This window comes from Molossus molossus, unplaced genomic scaffold, assembly GCF_014108415.1.
Source record: "Molossus molossus isolate mMolMol1 unplaced genomic scaffold, mMolMol1.p scaffold_m16_p_21, whole genome shotgun sequence".
Taxonomy (NCBI): domain Eukaryota; kingdom Metazoa; phylum Chordata; class Mammalia; order Chiroptera; family Molossidae; genus Molossus; species Molossus molossus.
This window is the reverse complement of record NW_023425357.1, coordinates 30465354-30485884: the sequence shown is the minus strand read 5'-3', so window position 1 is coordinate 30485884 and position 20531 is coordinate 30465354. Positions and strand designations below refer to the sequence as shown.

Here is a 20531-nt window from a genome sequence, read left to right as displayed (position 1 = left end):
ACCATTGCAGCAAAAAAATTAAGATACCTAGGAATAAACTTAACCAAAGAAGTAGAGGACCTATTTGTAGAAAACTACAGGTCATTGAAAAAAAGAAATAGAGGAAGATATAAAAAAGTGGAAGCACATACCTTGTTCATGGATTGGAAGAATTAACATCATTAAAATGTCCATACTACCCAAAGCAATCTATAGATTCAATGCAATCCCCATCAAAATACCAACGACATATTTCACAGAACTAGAACAAATACTTCAAAAGTTCACATGGAACCAAAAAAGACCCTGAATAGTCACAGCAGTCTTGAAAAAGAAGAACAAAGTAGGAGGGATTACAATATCAGATATCAGGTTATACTACAAAGCTACTGTAATCAAAACAGCTTGGTCCTGGCACAAGAACAGGCATATAGACCAGTGGAACAGAACAGATAACTTGGAAATTGACCCAAGACATTATGCCCAATTAATATTTGACAAAGGTGGCAAGAGCATACAGTAGAGTAAAGACAGCCTCTTTAATAAATGATGTTGGGAAAATTGGACCGCTACATGCAAAAAAATGAAACTAGACCATCAGCTTACACCACACACAAGAATAAACATAAAATGGATAAAAGACTTAAATGTGACTCATGAATCCATAAAAATCCTAGAAGAAAATGTAGGCAACAAAATTTCAGACCTCATACTGAGCAGAATTTTCACTGATACATCACCTAAGGCAAGAGAAACAAAGGAAAAAAATGAACACGTGGGACTACATCAAACTTAAAAGCTTCCGCACATCAAAAGAAACAACCATCAAATTGGAAAGGGAACCCACTGTATGGGAGAGCATAACTGCCAATGATACATCAGATAAGGGTTTAATTTCCAAAATATATAGAGTGCTCACACAACTCAACAAAAGGAAGATAAAGAACCCAATTAAAAAATGGGCAGAGGAGCTAAATAGACTCCTCTCCAAACAGGACATACAAATGGCCAAGAGACATATGATCTCACTCTCCTCAATCCCGCCAACCTTTTGCCAGTGCCTGTATTTGCAGAACTGGCAGCCAATGAACTAAAGAACACACTGATTCTGTTCACACAGATCAGCCTCACAGAGCACTGAGTGGTGTGGGGAAAGATGGAGAGTGAATCTGGAGAGCAAATGAAAGATCTCTAGCACATCCCACAGTTTCAATACCTGATGTCATTGTGGGTGCTTATAGTTCTTGGAATCTCAGTTGTGGGAATTTTTTGAGGGCTAGATTGAAGTTGCATTTCTCTAAAAATTTGTAAACGCATCTTCTGAGAGCCTTGTGATTTACCGGCCAGGGATATTTTACACCAAAATTTTGACTTGGAGTGTTTCAGACTAACCAGTTTGCATGAATTCAGGCCTTAGACCTCCAAAGGGTTGTGGTTGTTCTATATTATCTAAAGAGCCTTTCTCTGCTCCATGCAGGCAATTTTACTTGCAGTGCCCTGGAAGGTGGGTTTATTTGTGGTTCGGTCTCACAAAGAACTGTGAGGTCTGGAGCAGACTCATCTGATGATTCTTGTCATATTCCTTCTGTCCATCTCTGGTCTTTTTTTTATCCTCACCTGAGGACATTTTTTTTGCATTTATCTTCAGATAGAGCAGGAGGAGAGGGGGAGGAAGAGAGAGAGAGAAACATTGATGTGAGAGAGACACATCAACTGGTTGCCACCCACACGATTCCAACCAGGGCTGGGGACAAACTGCAACGGAGGTACGTGCCCTTAGTGGGAACTGAACCCAGGACTCTCTGGTCCGCAGGCTGACGCTCCAACCGCTGAGCCATACCAGCCAGGGCTCCATCTCTGGTCTTAACCTCAGTTGTCGTGGAAGGTTCTGCGTGAACACTGTCTCAGCTTTGATGTGTGCCATAGTTCTGGTGGATCGTTCCTAGCAAGCTCACATGCAACTTGTACTGACTGCATCCCACTTCAGGGACACACATCCATCTGTTTGCTCTTGCTCCAGGACTTCCATCAAAGCCAAGGAATTTGGTTGGCTTGCATGCCAGGACAGCCCATAAGTGAGGAGGTAGTTGACACCCCTGAAGACAGTTTTTAACCTATAGGAGAGGAAGCTTGTGGATAAATGTTTCGGCCTCTTGTCCTTTGGGTGGACAATTCTGGCAGTTTCTGTCTGCTTCTCAGGATGTCCCTGCAGAATCTGTATGAGACCCTCACATCCTCATTCTTATCTGGCTCCCCTACTTTCCCTTTCTAACTCTTCCCAATCTCACACTCCTTATTTCTGCAATCGCCTCCCAAATAAACTACCTGCATCCATGCTCCCATTTTTGGTTTTGCTTTTTAGGGAACCTAAATGAGGACATGATCCCCCCTTTATGCTTTTACCAAAACAATATATATTTTTTCTTTTTCTTATTGTTTCTTCTTTTTTCCTGCTACAAGCTTATAAGTTGTCTGAGATGGCGTGAAGACAACAGTCTTAGCATTTTCCAGATTTCACATCTATCCTGCAGCACCTTTAATAGATGCATTTTATACATTGTGCTGTTATTACCTAACTGTAAAGAAGATCCAGTCAATTTTTGTGCATCCATCATATCTTTATAGAAAGTTAGAACTGGGAAGTTCATATGTACACGGTTCCAGCCTCCTCTCAAAAACGGTAAATGAGACAAAACAGTAAGTCAAGGGAACAAGTAAGGTGAAAAAGTGCTGGAATCGGAGGGGGCGGAGGGGACATCTGTAATATTTTCAACAAACAATAAAGATAAATTTTTGAAAAAGAAGAAGAAAAGGGCTGGAATTTTACAATTACAGTCATCTGATTCCAAAACAGTCACCATGAAGGCAGTAGTAAGGAGGCAGAGCTTCATGCTGTCACAAGAGGGCAGCAGAGGCCAGGGAACAGGTAGAGAAGCAAGGCCCAAATAATGTAAACTGCCAGAAATCTGATAGAGGCAAGACTAACATTTATTGGGGCCTGTCACAAGCGGGGCATTGTGCTGGCACAATAAGAAATCATACAGCCCTGGCCGGTTTGGTTCAGTGGTTAGAGCGTCGGACTGTGGATCTGGAGAGTCTTTGGTTTGGTTCCCACTAAGGGCATGTACCTTGATTGCAGTTTTTCCCCAGCCCCAGTTGGGGTCGTGTGGGTGGCAACCAGTTGATGTGTCTCTCTCACATCGATGTTTCTCTCTCTTCCCCCTCTCTCCCTCCTGCTCTATCTGAAGATAAATGCAAAAAATGTCCTTGGTTGAGGATAAAATTAAAAAAAAAAAAATCGTACAAAGTTCAAAAGCAGAGATCAGAGGCCAGAGCCAATGGAGAAGTGAAACAAGTCCAGTTATGCTCAAAGACAGCAAGCATGTCTGGAAGAACAATGCCAGGAATAAATGTGTATAATGGTTATGGGTCTGTTCTCTGCCAGGGCAGCAGGGTTGCTGCTGGAGAATCAGGTAAGGTAGCCCTGGCCGGTTTGGCTCAGCGGTTAGAGCGTCGGCCTGCGGTCCGGAGAGACCCGGGTTCGGTTCCCGCTAAGGGCACGTACCTCGGTTGCACTTTGTCCCCGGCCCTGGTTGGTCGTGCGGGTGGCAGCCACTCGATGTGTCCCTTTCACATCGATGTTTCCCTCTCTCTCTCTTCCTCTCTCTCCCTCCCACTCTATCTGTACAAAAAAAAAAAGAATCAGGTAAGGTAAATTGCTAGGATCATTGAGAGTCAGTTAACCTGCGTATTTACACTGATTGGAATCGAAATAGCCTTTGCCTGAGAGAGCATTCAACTTTCTAGATGACTTTTGTGTCTTCTCCCACTACAGAAATAAACATAATCATGTGCCATAAGTTTCAGACTTTCCCATCTTGCTAGATGTGCTGGCATTTTTATAATATCCCATGCTTGTTTTAGCATCTAATCTTTGATTCTTTTGTCTCTTGCAATTGATAACATTCTCCAACTCTACCAGATGGTCACTGAATTTGGACTGCACCAGGACTGCCAACTGTCTTGCGATTAAGGGCTTTGTGGCACTTCCTATATTCTTCTCTTCTATAAGGTGGAGCTCACTCTCTTCCATAGGCTTTGTGGAAATTCCTAACCCTCTGGAAAGTTATAGCAGGTTCAAGTGGAAGTTCTGGGGGAATCCATCCTATGTACACTGAGTGAATCTTTGCATTTAGGTTTGCTTAGTTGCGTGAGCGCGCGTGTGTGTGTGGGAGGGGAGGTATCTCCCCCACCCCAAATCTTCTCATTGTCATGATACAAACTCACTTAGATTTGGGCATTTCTTATTAGTTCTTTTTCAATCTTTTTAAATAAGTTTTTTTCCCCCCAGTTAATTTTTTGCTCAAACTTGCTCAACTTAGACTTTTCTCTGGTGGACTTACATATTTACAACTAGTCAATCTCTTCCTTTGCTCCTTGTTTTTCTTTCTTCCTTCCCCTTGAGTGTGATGCTCCATGGTCAGGTTTCCAGTGTCATCTGGGAAATGGGAGATGTGATTTCTGCTGCTTGAACAGTCTGATTCCAGTGATAGATTCCAGGAGCTTGAGGGATGGGTGGCTCAGGCAGGTGGTCCTTATCTTCAGGCTTGAATCTGCAGGGACGAAGCCACCACATGGCTGCCGGAGCCAGAAGCAGCGAAGCCCGAGACTCCTTCCACATCGCAGGAACCTCACCAACATTACTTCACGTCGGCTTCTGCTTCTGCATCCTTGGGGAGGTGAAGCCAGGGCCCACCTTGCCGGGCCTGCTGAACCAGACTCTGTGTGTTGCAAACTTGGAACTGTATTTTGAGAGATTCCTCAGGTGGTTCTGGTGTGGTGGCTACGAAGACATCCTGAGAGACCGTTTCACCTCGACTGAGCCGTCCTGATGTTCTAGTTCCCACAGTGGGTGTTTGTTGCTAGAGTCTTCCTCCTTTGTGTTAGGAAAGTCAGCTGGAATTTCAGTTGGGGTCTGAGAGATTGCAGAGGAGCCGTCTCCCAGTGGTGTGCCAAGGTGGTTGATGGGAGTCATACTGCCCACACCCCTGCCCCATGTGCAGGCAGTAAGGGGGCATGCTGTCTGCGAGAATTTAAAAACAGTAACAGAAACAAGTCCGAGAATAGGAGTTGCTCAGCTTTTTATTATCAGCATGACCCCGACAAGTCTACACAACCTGGTCAGTGATAAATACTCCTCCTCCTGGATGGGCCATTCCCATCCCCTACCCTCCAGGATAAAGTCTGGTGAATCAACCTCAATAAGTAGCAACTACTCTTTGTTTCTTTTAAAATGTTTTTATTTTTCAAAATATACAATTTATTTTACACCTTTATTTCACAATTGTAGTTTGTATATTTATTCCAAAATCTTTAAATAACTCCACAGTAAACAGTACAAATCACAGGAGCGGTCAAACTGCTTCTCTTTAGCCTTTATGCTCATGGAGTTTTTGAAGTTTCAAGTAGTAATGGTTTGTGGGTAAGAAGGGAACAAAAATAGGATGAAAGGTTTACATAAGCTCAACACATAGGATTAGAAAGGGCAATCTGAGCAGCTACTCGAGCATTTATATAGTTTATAAATAAGACCCTCTTATGAGCAGTGAGGGTTTTGGTTATGAGGAAAAAGGGGCTGGAACCTCATCTGCTGGGGTGGGGGTTGGTAGGAAAGCAAATGGGGAGGGAGATAAGGCACTGAATAAAGTCTCCTTCTTGGCCTACGGAGGCACTGGTTGGAAGGGTCCTGGGTGAGGGGACAGGGGCCCACCTGTGCAGGTGGTGGTCAAGAATGGATAGAAATGAGGTGGGGCTCCCACCCATAGAGAGGCCTCTTTAGCCTCCCTTGGAGAAAAGCTTTGTGATTCTGGAGGCAGAGAAGAGACGGCCAGAGCAGCTGGTGGTTCCTAAAGAAAGAGCCCTGACTCCCGTCAGCCTTGAGGCCAAGGCCAGCTAGCCTCGGCCCATCTGCACAGGCAGGCGAGGGCTCGGCATGTGTCTCAGCCTGAGGCCTCTGGTGGTACAGCTGGCACTTGTGACTGGCAGTGGACAGAGGCACTGCCCTGGGACCTGGGATGGCATCATGCTATCTCTTCTTGTGAGAGCTCTTCATCCACCTCAGTGTTCTCCATTCATCAGGAGAAAGCCAGAGTCATCAAACCGTCCTCAGGAAGGGAAGGTGGGGAAGACTAGGGCCAGAGGCCGTGCATACCCCACTCTTTCTGTGGGAGTGGCTCCCAGGGAGCCCGAGGTGCTAAGACACAGGTGGGTCACAGACCTGTCAGAAAGTCACAGGGGTCCGTTTCCTTCATTCCCCTTGGGGCTGATATTGGCTGGGTCCTAAAGCAGTCCTGTGGCCTAAGACTCTGGGCAGAGATGCTGGTGGAAAGGCTGGGATGCTGCAGGAAAGAGCTAGTCCCTGAGGGCCCAAGTGGATGTGACCCTCATGTGGTGGGTTAGGAGGGAAGTCTCAGGGTCAGTCTCAGTCTCTAGGGTCTCCCAGCACCCTTCACCAAGCCCAAGAGCTGGACAAAGCTCATCCTGCCTGGCCAGGCACACCTTTGCAGGGTCTGGATGGGAGTGGGATAGGGCAGGGGCCACAGTGGGGCTGGGAGTTGTCACTGGATCTTCAGGTGGGGTTCTTCCGGCATATGAGTGTGGAAAAGGTAATCCCAAAATTTAGTGCTGATGCCAAATCCTAGAGAGGGAGATGAATAAGGAGAAGGTAAGGCACTGTCCAGGGAGGAGGATAAATCTGCTTAGAAAGGGAGCCAGGGTAGGGCCAGCACTGGGAAGATTTTAACATCTGTCCCCACTGGCCTTCCCAACTCTCAGGGCCATCCTGGCAGAAGGCAAGAGCAGCGTACCTGTGTTTCCAGTCTCCCAAGGATGCCATTGGAATAAACCCAAATTCTTTATCTGGCACGAGTTCCTGGGAGGGCCTGGCCCCTGCCTGCCTCTTCCTCTTCCTTCTCTTTGAAGGTGCTATGTTTGTTTCGGCTTCAAGGCTTTGCACCTGTTGCTCCTGAGATGTTCTTTCCCCAGAGGTCAGATGCTGGCTTTTTAAAATTTAGATCTCAGCTCTAACGACATCTCTGCAGTGACATCTTCCTAGACCACTTTATCTAGTGCTTTGCCATCCCACATGGTAGCCACTAGCCCACATGACTGCTAAGCACTGGAAATGTGGCTAGAGCAGCAGAGAGACTAAATTTCTAATTTCATTTCATTTTAATTAACTTAAATTTCAATTTTAAAACGTATGCTCAATTCAATTGCTGAAAACCTTTCAAGTATATTCAGAGCAATTCGGGTATGTGAATTTCCTGTTTTGTTTTTTTTACTGTAAATCTTATACACTCTAAATACAGATTCAATATTTCCAATGAACATTTAGCACCTGGATTGAGATGTGCAAAATACACACCAGACATGGAAGACTTAATATATGAAAAAGAAAGTAAAATATTTCATTAATGATGTTTTACATTGATTATATATTGACATGAAAATATTTTGGCTATATTTGGCTTAATATAATATGCTACTAGAATTAATTTCATCCATTTATTTTTACTGGCTAATGTGGCCACTAGAAAATTTAAAAATCACATCTGTGACTTGCATATTTTGTTAGACAGAGCTGGGCCTCTCCCCTGACTTACATGGTGCCTCTAGCATCATCTTGCTTTATTTGTGGCACTTGTCACCGTCTGAAATGATCTTTTACTATTGATTGATTTCCTCGTTTGTCTCTGCATAGCCCCCCACATTAGAGAGTCGGATGGGAACCCCAAGCTTGCCTTGCTGTCCGTGTATCCCCCAGTACCCAGAATAGTGCCTGGCCCTTGGTAGGGGCTTAATGGTAGCTGTCAAATGATTAAATGATTAAATGAGTGAGACTAGGAGGTGTTGGCCAAACCTCACCTGACTTCTGGTGTGCGAAGTGATGCCTGACGTGGTGGGCCTTCATGCTGTACAGGTAGGAGCCCTTGTGCGGCGAGCCAAAGTGCAGGTAGTAATGGGTCATGTCGTAGAGGACATAGCCCAGAAGGCCCCCGGCAAACACAGTGCCCCCCACCGCCTCAGGCAGGATGATCTGTAAGCCTGTGTAGAAGAAGGCAATCACCAGGGAAGCTGGCACAGGGGGAAAGACCAGGCGGGACTCATCGAAGGGTGCCTGTAGATGGAGAGGCTCGAGTCAGAACGCAGCCTGGGGCCTGCGTATAGTTGCAACAGAGATGTTCCCCACGGAGGATGGGGTGCAGCAGCCCAGATATCCCAGGCAGGGGGCAGTGACTTTCATGGGTAGGCTTGGCACTTTCAGTGGCTTTGGAGAGGGCAAGCCAACATGCCTGAAAGCCCCAGAGAGACTGTCCTGTTCCCAATTTCCAAGCCAGATAGGACCTGGAACACTGTCCAAGAACATGGGGGTGGATGTGATGTGGGCGGGATGCTCACGGTTTTGAGTCCTGCTTTATGCTCAAGCGGCCACTTTGGCTCTGGAATTTGTTAGGTGCTGGAGAGGAGCCCCACCTCTGAAGACCAGGCGGGGCACTTAGATGCTGTCCGGGAGGGCAACACACTGGCAAACTGAGGTTAGTGCAGATTCCCATGGCGGGATGATACTGGAAGTGTAACATACTTCCTCCACACCCCCTGGCCTACCAGGGGCCCTTCTTTGTTCCAAGCCAGTATTGTCATATTAAACAAGAGAAATGGGCTTTAAAAGCCAAAGGCCTGGCGCAGAGGTAAGATTTTAGTGACTACTTGGTGAGTATTCTGAGAAGAGACAGACACTCTCTGGGCTGGAAGAAAAGAGAGGAAGCAGGCAATAGTCATAAAGTGATATACCGATGAGGGCCTCTCTCCACACAGACAAGGAGCAACAGGACCAGTGTGTGCTGGAAAGCCAGCTCCTGGAGAGAGGGAGGGAGGGAGGGAGGGGTACCCTGGGACAGGCTGAGAACAGCATTGTATGGACAGTGGAATGCAGCTTCCTCAGGGCAGACCTGGCTTTCAGCCCCTGCCACTGGGATTGTCAGGTTGCCCTGGAAGAGCCTCAGAGTGGTGGGTGGTTGAGACTCTGGAATCCACAGAATGAGGCACAAGATCCTGGTTGTGACAAGTGTGACCTTGGGAGAGTTCCTTAGTTTCTTATTTTCCCCAAGGCTCAGTTTGCTGCTCTGTGTAATGGGAAGAATTATAGCATTGTCTTCGGAAGGAAGCCCCACCAGGGCAGTGATTTTTTACTGTTTTGTTCAATGGTGTCTAGAGTAGTGCCTGGTACAGAGCCAGCACTCAGTGAACATTTGTTTAATGAGTTGTTGTGAGGATTCAAGATGGTACATGGAAGGGACCTGCAGAGTGCCTGGTGTCAATAATGATGGCATCTAGACCCACATGCCCACGCTGCTTATGCCCGGTTCAGATGAGGACCCAGTCCTCCCTCTGAGCAACATCAAATGCCCCAGTCTCCTCCTGTTCCCAGCCCGCCTCCCAGCTGTGGGCAGCTCCTAGGAGTGGGTTATAGTCGCAAGGCCCTGGGTGGGAGCCCACCCTGCTCACCTTGTGGTGCTGGCCGTGCAAGATGAAGTGCAGCGTGATGAGGTAATAGCTGTTGCTGGGGGGTGTCATATGGAACAGGAAGCGGTGGAGGAGGTACTCTGTTAGGGTCCAGAGGAGCATCCCCAGCACGAAGAAGCCTGGGAACACGGACTTAGGCATGGCTACTGAGTACTCTGCAGGGTGGCAAGAGAGAGGCAAGGTCAGGGCAGATGGTCCCAATGGGCAACAATGCCTGGTGACTCCAGACATCCATCTCACTATCCCATCACCTTGGGATCTGCTACCCTCTGTCCAGCAGCAATGGAGCCAGGCCACACTGCTGGGGCTCTTAGGTCAAAATGGGAAGGAGGCTGTGAGGATCTGTGCTGGGCTTGGAGGGGTCCTCTCAGGGAGCAGTGGGGCCACTGGCCAGAGATCTGGGATCTTCTTTAAGGGGACTAAGTGGAGCAGCTGTGGCCAGTGATGGACCTTTGCTTAATGCTATGGTCTGAATGTGTCTCTTCAAATTTCTTACGTTGAAAGCTAACCCCCCAAGGTGATGGTATTAAGAGGGGGGACCTTTGGGAGGTGATTAGCTCACAAGGGTGGAGCCCTCTTGAATAGGATTAGTGCTCTTATAAAAGAGGGCCCCCAGCCTGGTCAGAGTGGCTCAGTTGTTTGAGCATCATCCTATGCACTGAAAGGTTGCTGGTTCAATTCCTGGTCAGGGCACATACATAGATTGTGGGTTTGATTCCTGGTCAGGGCATGTATGGAAGGCAACCGATTGAAGTTTCTCACACTGATGTTCCTCTCTTACATTAATGCTTCTCTCTCACATCAATGTTTTTCTCTCTCACACACTTTCTCTCTCTCTCCTCTCTAAGCATGTTCTTGGCTGAGGGCAAAAACATAAATAAAAAGAAATAAAGAGGGCCCACAGAATTCCCTTCCCCTTTCATCCATGTGAGGATGCAAGGAGTCTGTGACTTGGAAGAGGACCCTTACCTGGCACCCTGGTCTGAACTTCTAGCTTCTAGATCTGGGAGCAACAAATTTCTTTTGTTTATAAGTCACACAGTCTGTGATGTTTTGCTATAGCAGACCAAATGGCTAAGACACCTGAGAAGGGTGACTTTGCCTTGGGGGCATGGGGGAGAGCGAGGGACAATCCCAGTGAAGCCAGTAGAGCTGGGCAGTCATTGATGAAAAACGTTAACAACCAGGGACCGGAGAGCAGGAAGGATTAGGAAACACACAGAGAGAAATCTCAGTGGACAAGACTTGAAACATGAGAAAGATAGAAAAAAACCAACAACAACCAAAACTGAAGATGATTAGCCTGTAGACCAGAAGTCTGGAGATGTACTTGTGATCAAGTGTGAGGTTCCCAACACCAAACCCTCCCCCAACAGCCTGCAGTCCTTGGCGCTCCTGTTCCTTTGCTACACTTCTCTCATTCTGTGACTTCATGGGGACTTCAGGTCTTGTTACTGTTTTCTCCATGTCTATCCTCCACCTCTTAGCTTTACTTCTTTTTTTCCACAAGCCAATGCTTTGGCCATACTTTCTCTCTCTCTCTCTCTCTCTCTCTCTCTCTCTCTTTTTTTTTTTAAAAAAAGGAACAGCTTTATTAAAATATAATTCACATATACAATGCACCACTTAATGTGTACAGTTCAGTGGTTTTTAGTATATGCAGAATTGTGCAACCATCACCACAGCCCATTTTAGAATGTTCTTATCATCTAGGAAGAAATCCTGTACCCGTTAGCAGTCATTCCCTCATTTCCTCCAACCCCTACCATTTCCCAGCCCCTGAAAACCACACGTTTACTTCCTGTAAATCTGACAATCTGGACATTTTATGTAAATGGAATTATATAATATGTAGTCTTTCATGACTGGCTTCCTTTACTTATAATATTTTTAAGGTTCATCCATGTTGTAGCATGTGACACGATTTCATTCCTTTATAAGGTTAAATAATAGTCCATTGTATGGATATACCACTTTTGTTAATCCATTCATTATTTGATGGACATCTGGATTGTTTCTACTTTTTGGCTGTTCTGAGTAATACTTACGAACATTCACATACACTTTTACATCTCTAGGTTCAGCTGTCTCCCCTCTGCCCTCCAACATTCCCCTCCCCTTCCACCCAGCCTCCTATTTGCCAGGAAGGGGAGAGGAGAACAGCTCCCTCCACATGCTTGCTTCCACCTCAACCACACCTGATTCTGTTCCACCCTAAACTTTCTTCTTGCTCCTCAGGGAAGGGGTGTGACCCTAAGCACCTGTGCACTGGATGATGGTAATAATAATAATAATAGCAGATATGCATTGATCAATACCTATGTGCCAGGCACTGTTCAAGTGCTTTATGTGGACTACTTCATCTAAATCCAACCTCATAAGGGAAGCTCTGTCATTGCCCATATGAGTGAGGATGTGGAATTGCAGACAACTTACAGTACTTGCTCACTCACCCTGCTAGGCAGTGCACAGCCCTCAGCTTGCCTGTCCCAAAGCCCCTCCATCCCAATCACTTCCCTACGGGCATCTCCTTCTCTATTGGTTCTTCACTCGCCTTTAAGACTGTCCTATCATGGGCTCTGTCCCTTCGTAGCCAAGCCTACTGAAAAGGTAGGCTAGACTCATGACTCTAAGTCACTGCTTCCTATTTGCTCAATGAGACCCTACAGTCTGTCTTCTGTGAAGAATGGTGAAGGCCATTCATGATGTACTTCTTGCCAGATATAAGTAATTTTTTTCATTTGTCTCTAACTTGGTTGTGGCATATGATATTAGTGACCATGTTTTCCTTGAATCTGCAACTACATAGGTTATTCACTTGGGGCTTATGAACACCCAGAGAGTCTCCGGTTGGATTCCACAGCATCTGTGAATCTGCTGACATGATGTGTCTATGTGCATGTTCTCTGGGGAGCAAGCCCACAACTTTTCAGATTCTCAAAGGATCTGGGACCAGTAAGGTTTAGAATATGCAGCTCCCCTCCCTGCCTGCTGGGACACTTGGCATTTCTCCTCTTCTCTAAATGTCCTTGGTCAGGCTCCATCATGGACACTCTGCCTCTGTCTCCAGGGTCAAACCTGGACCCTCCCTTTCACCTGCTCTCTGCTGCATCCCAGATGTCAGTCACACCCACATGCCAACTATCCCCAGATCTATACCAGCTCTGGACAGCCACTTTCTACTGGCTATCTCCCTATAACTGTTCACAGGCCCCACAAAGTAAACAGCACCCAAATAAAGCCAATAATTTCCCTCTTCCTTCTTGCCTACAGCACCACCCCAGGCTGCTCCTCTTGGGTTCCTTCCTCAGGGAGGGGTATCAATGTCCACACATTACCAAAGGTTTCACTTATCCCTTTGTCCCACATCCAACCAGTCACCAAGCTCTGCTGGCTCCCCATCCTTAATATCTGTTGACCAAGTAAAAGAAGCAGATATGAAAGACCACGTGTTGTATAACTCTACTTATATGCAACGTCCAGGTGAGGGGAATGGATAGAGACAGAAAGCAAATTGGTGGTGCCATGGGCTGGGGGAGGTAGACATGGGGAACAGCTGCTCAGTGGGTCTGGGTTTCCTTGTAAGGTGATGAAAATGTTTTGGAACTAGACAGAGGAAGCGGCTGTACAACACTGAATGTGCTAAATGCTACTGAATTGTTCGCTTTAAAATGGTTAATTTTATGTTATATGAATTTCACCTATATTAAAAAAAAGTCTTGCTTTTCCCGTAAATGGCTTGAGGTGACCTCTGAAAACAGTTTACTATTCACTTGACCCAGAAAACCTAATAAAATCATGCAAATCAAGACATTTAAATATTCACGTGCACTTTAAGAACACTGGTGAAACTGCCCGGACCATAAAGGGTATGCATAATCGAAAAGCCACCACAGCCCTGGCCAGTTTGGCTCAGCGGTTAGAGCATCGGCCTGCGGTCTGGAGAGACCCGGGTTCGGTTCCCGCTGGGGGCACGTACTTCGGTTGCAGTTTGTCCCCGGCCTTGGTTGGTCGTGCGGGTGGCAGCCACTCGATGTGTCCCTTCACGTCGATGTTTCTCTCTCTCTCTCTCCCTTCCTCTCTCTCCCTCCCACTCTATCTGTACAAAAAATGGAAAAATATCCTCGGGTGAGGATTAAAAAAAAAAAAAAGAAAAGCCACCAAGTATCTGAAGGGTGTCACTTTCCTGAAGCAGTGTGGGCCATTCTGTTGTTCCAATAGTAAAGTTGGTAGGTGTGCCCAGGCCAAACTGGGGCTGGAAACAGGGTTGGTGGCCTAAAAAGGGTGCTGAGTTCTTGCTGCACATGCTTAAAAATGCAGAGAGTAACACTGAACATAAGGGTTTAGATGTAGATTCTCTGGTCATTGAGCACATGCAGGTGAACAAAGCTCCCGGATCCATCCCAGAACTTACAGAGCTCATGGGCGATGAACCCGCACATGAGGTCTCCCTGCCACAGTGAGATGATCCTCACTGAGAGGGTCCTCTTCCTAAACCAGAAGAGGAGGTAGCACAGAAGGAAAAGATATCCCAGAAGAAATTGAAGAAACAAAAACGTACGGCCCAGGAGTAAATTCAGCATAAAAGAAATACTAATATATGTCTCTCTCAGGTCAGTTCACTGCTTGTAAACTTTTCACCTGCTCCATGACTGCACCAGCTACCACCCTGACTCCCTGCCTCCGCACACTGTCTAAGCCCTTCTCTGGAGCCTTATGACCTTCAGGAAAATCAAGACCCCCAACATGTCCCTGAAGTTTCCTTAAGACCTGGCCATGTGGGCCATATCCCTGCCTCATCTCCCCATCACCCTGTACCGGGGCCAAACCAAATCACTTCCAGCTCCTTAGATGTACCATGTACGCCCCTCCCACCCCATATCCCTAACTTGCTCAGGTTTCCTTCAATGGAGCTCCCCCGCCTTATCCTTGGAGATTCAGCCCATGTGTATCCTGTGAGGAGCCTCTGCAGACACCCCCAATTCCACAGAGGCTTTGAGGCTCCTACCACACCCTCCCCATCACCCTCACATCACCGTCTATCACACTGAATTGTGGCTGCAGTTTGACTCATTCATCCCCAGTAGGATATGAGAATTGTATGGGCAGAGTGGGCCTTTTGTTTTATGTCTCCAGTGCTTGACCCATTAGGTGCTCAGACACTCTTTGGGAATTACAGTCGGCCCTCATTTATCGCCGTTAATCAGTTCCAGGCTCTACCGCGATAAATGAATTTCCGCGAAGTAGGATTCTTTAGTTATATGCAGTTGTCCCTGCCACTTAGCGCTTTGACTTTTGGGGTTTCATTCTTTTTTTTTTTTTTCATTTATCTTCAGATAGAGTGGAAGGGAGGGAGGGAGGAAGAGAGAGAGAGAAACATCAATGTGAGAAGACACATTGAGTGGTCACCACCCACACGACCCCAACCGGGGCTGGGGACAAACTGCAACCGAGGTACGTGCTCTTAGTGGGAACCGAACTCAGGACTCTCCGGTCCGCAGGCCAATGCTCTAACTGCTGAGCCAAACTGGCCAGGGCTGCGGTTTCATTCTATTAAAAACCGCGATAGACTGAAGTCGTGCAAGTCCAAGTGCGAAGTGGTGAGAGATGACTGTAGTGGGTGAACGCATGCCTTTCTGAAGGGTGGTACTGTTGTTACAAGGGAAGAACCAGGCCCAGGGGAGGCACGTTCTGGTTCTGAGTAAGGAAGCCCTTCTGAACACCTGTGCCCAGTGTGGATGACCACAGGAAGGCAGGACAGGGAGGTGACGATTCCAAACAACTCTATGCGATGGGGAGATTTTTCATGCCTCACCTGGAAAATAACATGTGATGCAGCTAAGATTCAGTCCCCAAACGGCCCTTCTCTCTCTAAACTAGGTTAAGCTAGCCTGACATCTGTCACCAGTGGGGCCTGCTGTGACCCTGTCTGGTGCAGGACACCTGCACAACAGCATTGCCTGAAAGTGGCTCCTCAGCCCTGGCTGGGCTGCTCTGGTTGGCCAGAGGCCCTGCTTCCAGGGAAGCCTTGGTCCTTCTGGGGGCCTTCAACACACCTGGCAAAGTGCAGAGAGTACAGGCCTTGGATTTGCAGACCTGGGTTTAAATCCTGCCTCTGCACCCTCTATGTGTTTGCTCAACAGTGAAATGTCCCATTGTAATGGCTGGTGTTAGAACAGAGGGAATGTAATACCTGATTATATGATAAGATTATATTATATTATATTATATTATATTATATTATATTATATTATATTAAACATATTATTATATATTCATACTTATAATACTCATACATAACAAGTAGCTACTATAATTTTTAAATATAGCCCTGGCCAGTTTGGCTCAGCGGTTAGAGCGTCAGCCTGTGGTCCAGAGAGACCCGGGTTCGGTTCCCGCTAAGGGCACGTACTTCGGTTGCAGTTTGTTCCCGGCCCTGGTTGGTCGTGCGGGTGGCAGCCACTCGATGTGTCCCTTCACGTCGATGTTTCTCTCTCTCCCTCCCTCCCACTCTATCTGTACAAAAAAATGGAAAAATATCCTCGGGTGAGGGTAAAAAAAAATAAAATAAAATAAATATAATGAGTCAAAATACATCTAAGCTCTACTTGTGCCCACTTTCTCTTGATTCTCCTTGAAGAGCTCTGGAGGGTCCCTGGTCTGGGGAGAGTTTCCCAGCCCCCTGCCTCCCAATCCCAGAGAGCAGGAGCCCTTCCTTGCTGCTTAGCTCTCTTGTCAGCAAGGAAAGGACTGGACCCACTGGAGCATTTCTGGCCTCAGGCATTTGTCTTGACCTTATCTGGGGCTCCCACAGGATAATCCTGTTGGAGACCTGCATCCCCACCCAGCATGCCACTTGGTCCCTGCCCAGCACTCACTGTAACCTGCTCGCGGGCACTGCTCTTGGGCCGTCCTGAATGAGCAGAACCCCTCTGCTTTTCGAAACAATTGCATGCATGCATCTAGGAGTTTCAGCCTTGAACTGGTGTCAGTTCAGCTTCCACTGCTGCTTGGCTCCCAGACTCTTCTGCATGGATTCTAGTGCGCCCTTTGTCCAGCAGCTGCGTGGGGACCTGCTCAACCTCCCCACGCCTTGCTCTGCAGCTCTTATTTTCTCTGCCTTGCCTGACAAGCTGGGAGGTGAGGGAGGCAATGGGAAGCATCTCTATCATGCCGCCATGTCTAGCATCATGGTCACAGGCTCCACATTGGACATTTATTAAACAGCACATCTCAGCTCTCTACAGAGGCCTGCAGTTCTGACTAAGCCCTCCAATCACCCTCTCTGCCACGCAGAAGAGCCCCCTCCTATAGGTCAAGTCTCCGCCTGCTCCATCACCCCAGCATCATCCCTGTTGGCACATCCCCCGGAGCTGGTACAGAGTGGCATCTCTAGAGGAATCCTGCAGAGGGACCTGGGCCAAAGCTCTGGCTGCCCCTTCCCCCTCCAGCCGCCAGCCCTGGTGGCACTGCCACTGTTGCTGATTGTTAGGGGAGCGCTGGGTGGACAGTGGGCGATTCAGTGAGCAGGCCTTCTGAGCAACAAGCCCTGTGCTATGCCTGAGCTATTCAGCGTGGGCAGAAAAGGGTAACCTTGGCTCGTGGGGCATGCGTGTTAACCCTTGGTGACCGGGAGCAGTTCTGGGCTCTGGGGCACTTCCCATAGTTTGTTCATCCCCCACCACGTCCTGGGCCAGGTGGGAAACCTGAGGCTCCCATCACTGTGGCCGCTTTCATCTAAACCATTCAGGTCCTCTACTTGCCACTCCCAAAAGAGGTGGGCGGGAGGGAAGCCTGAGTGTGGGGGGAAGGAGCCTGCATCTGGCAGAGAGGGGGCGCTCCAAAGGCTCACAGTCAGAAACATTACATGTGATCAGAAAAGGAAAGCCCTGAGCTGTCCCAGCATCCCTCTCCTGCCTGTCCCCTGACCTGGCCTCTACCTGGGCCACCGCCATGGGCCAGCACCACCCCGAGACAAGCTGTGCTAGGATGAACAGACCACCTGGGCAGGCAGCATGTACCTGGAGGCCCAAGATAGGAGTCAGCTGGGGCAGGCAGGCTGGCAGAGGTGGCAGCACCCAGACCCATGGCTGCCCTGAGAGACTTAGTCCCATAAGCTCTTTGGAAGTTGCCCCATGTCAGCCCTTCTCTCTATCCCCTGATCCCTGAAATTGGGGGCATCTGGCATCTACACCCTAGCCACATGACCCTGAATCGCTTGCTTGACTTCTCCGAGGCTCCATTTCCTCATCTTGAAACGGGCATGATGATAGTACCTTTGCCGTGGGGCTGTTGTGAAGGTTAACCAAGTTGGTCACTGGAAAGCACCAAGCTTGGCATGAGGTAATAGTAGAAGTTGGTTGGGTTGTTACTCTAAGTCAGAGGTTCTGCTACCTGGACTTTGGTCCAGGAGACACTGCAGGACACTCCCAGATCTTTCTCTTTTGGGTTCTCCTTTGTGCAGTGTTCACGGACCATCCTGGGTCCAGCTCTCAGCTCTGCCACCTGGTGACAGAGTTCATTTAGTTTCTTGACAATCCCAGATTATACCTTTTCTAGCATTCGCCTCAGTGATAAGCCTCTTTCTTTATTGCTACATCTCTTGACAAAATGGTTTCATTTAGTTTTTGCTAATGTGTTGCTGTTCTTTTTCTTCTTCTTTTTATTTTTATTTTTTGTAATCCATTTGGGGTTGGGGTCGAGGAAGTCTGACAGCATTTTTCTTTGAAAGACTATTTCCACAGAGAGGTCTCATTTAAAAATGTTTATGATATGGTTTTGGGCTCTGTTTTCTCAGAAACTCAGTGCCAAAAAGAACACCAAGGTCTCTCTCCCACCTCCGGGAGCCATGGGAAAAAATCAGGAAGGAACTGACATTACCTGTGGTGAAGGAAGCGAAGAGTCGGACATTGCCCTGGGCAAAAGTTCGGTAGTAGGACCAACTGAGGTACAGCATCAGGGGCATCCAGATGATGGGGACACTGTACCTGCAGGAAGGCCACCAGGGTGAGAAATACACATACATGGCCAGGGGCTCCACGGGGTCCAGCTTCCCCAGGCATACCTCTCGACGGGGGTGTGTGTGACATGATACCAAAGCATATGCCATAAGCATATGGAGATCTGGGGTCAAAGGGACACTGCTGGGGGTGGGGGGAGAAAACAAAAGAAAGGCCTTGAGTCTATCTGCCAGGTCTCTGAGATGAATTATTGGCAGAAAAGAACTGTCTCCCTGTGGCTACAGACTCTCTGCAGCTGGATAGATGCTGACCTCTTGTGGAAAAGGAGCTAATTGCAGGCAAAGTTGTTCTGGGCATTAGAGGCTAGAAACCCTTCATAGGAATCTGGAATAGAATAGGGGTAGTATTCAAAGTGGTTTCTGGCTATATAAAGTGGTTTCTGGCTACATGTTGGGGTGTCACTCACTCAATGAACAAACCATGCATAGAAATGTATTATACCTATGGCATGTTCCACTATCCATGAGAGCTTACAGTATAGCTCTGGGCTGGGGGAAGGGAGGACTCAAATGCCCCTTCCCCTATTGTAGCTGACTGATACCATTAGGAGAGGACAGCCCACCATGGGCCCAGCACGGGGCTCACCAGACAGTCTTGGTGAGGGCCTCGATGAAGTCTGAGTAGAAGAGGCGGATGGGCCTGGTCACTGGCTGGTGGACCCATTCATCGTACTTCTCTCCCAAGTGGCCTACCTGCCACAGTAGGGGCTTCTGCCAGTCTACCAGGTCCTGCAAGAGACAAAGTCAATGAATACTGGATATTCACACCTACACACATTCATTCTCCCATCTCCTAGTTATAGGATCCCAGTCACCATCCTCCACCTCATGTGGTCTGTGTGGGGCTACTGGCCCTTTCACTTCAGTGATTCAGGACTGACCAAGCCACTCATCTCAGCTCCCAGCCACAGAAATGGGACCCAGGATAGGCTCATGACCTAAGTTGGTACAATAATCCATCAGACATTCTCTCTTCCTGCTGGAGTTGCTAAGTTGGTGGGGCACGACCCTGAAGTTGCTAGCAGAGCCTGCCTAAGGACTTGATCAATACAGAGGGTGGCCAAGCCAGGATCTAAAGACACTGAATCCAGGTGATGACACCTGAGCACTCAGATTCAGCCATGCCTGAAGCTTGAGGTCGTGCCCAGGACTCTTCAGGGACAGGAGCCAATATATTCTGTACTAGAAATGAAATAGGTCCTTTCTCCTCTACCACAGGCTTTCTTCTTGGTATCGTCCTAGGCAATGCGTTCATCCATTTAAATATCCATTCATTCAAAAATTTGCTTGATATTTTATATATAAGATGCTGGGAAGAATAAACAGGAATGTGAGAGATCAACTTTGCTCCACATAGCTTAGTACTTAATCAGAATTCAGACTCTGGAATCAGGCCTGGGTACAAGTCCTGGCTCCGTCACTCACTGTGTGACCTTGGGCAAATCACTTGATCTCTCTTAACTTCTGTTTCTCCAGCTATGAAATGGAAGTAATAACAATGGTACCTGCATAAAGTGATCAGCAAGATGCGACATACTAGGCAAGATAGTTTAGCGTGGATATAGGCACGCTCAGACTGAGAGGCAGAATGACTGGTACAAATGCCTGGGTCCAGGGTAGAAGAAAGAGGCTTTGCAGAGAACCCGGGGTTTGGGTTGGAGCTCACACAACATGGAGCACTTGGTAAGGAGGAGAAGGAAATATGAGGGAGGGGATGTAGGCAGAAATGTGGGGTTGACAGTGATTGTGGCCCATTTAGTACTTTGACCTTGATTTGTGGGGCAGAGAGTTTTAGATGACAGAACACTCCTTACCAAGCCCAGGAGTTGGTATGTCATCCTCCAGGCCATTGTCTCCAAGGTGGGGATGTATGCATACCCCAGGGGTACTCACAGGCTGATCCCCAGAGGCATGGGGAGAATGTTAGAGACTCTATTTGATATATTTA

General features: G+C 47.6%; 1 protein-coding gene across 1 annotated transcript in view; it reads right to left on the bottom strand.

Moving 5' to 3' along the window:
• Window positions 1–5335: 5335 nt before the first annotated feature.
• Window positions 5336–20531, bottom strand: part of FA2H (fatty acid 2-hydroxylase) — a 48885-nt gene continuing 33689 nt past the window's right edge. The window contains exons 3-7 of the mRNA XM_036275450.1: window positions 19170–19312; window positions 18445–18551; window positions 9547–9719; window positions 7906–8158; window positions 5336–6676 (exon numbers count right to left, since the gene is read on the bottom strand). Coding sequence (XP_036131343.1) covers window positions 6597–6676; window positions 7906–8158; window positions 9547–9719; window positions 18445–18551; window positions 19170–19312 — 756 coding nt within the window. The 3' untranslated portion in view covers window positions 5336–6596. The remainder of the gene's footprint in view (window positions 6677–7905; window positions 8159–9546; window positions 9720–18444; window positions 18552–19169; window positions 19313–20531) is intronic.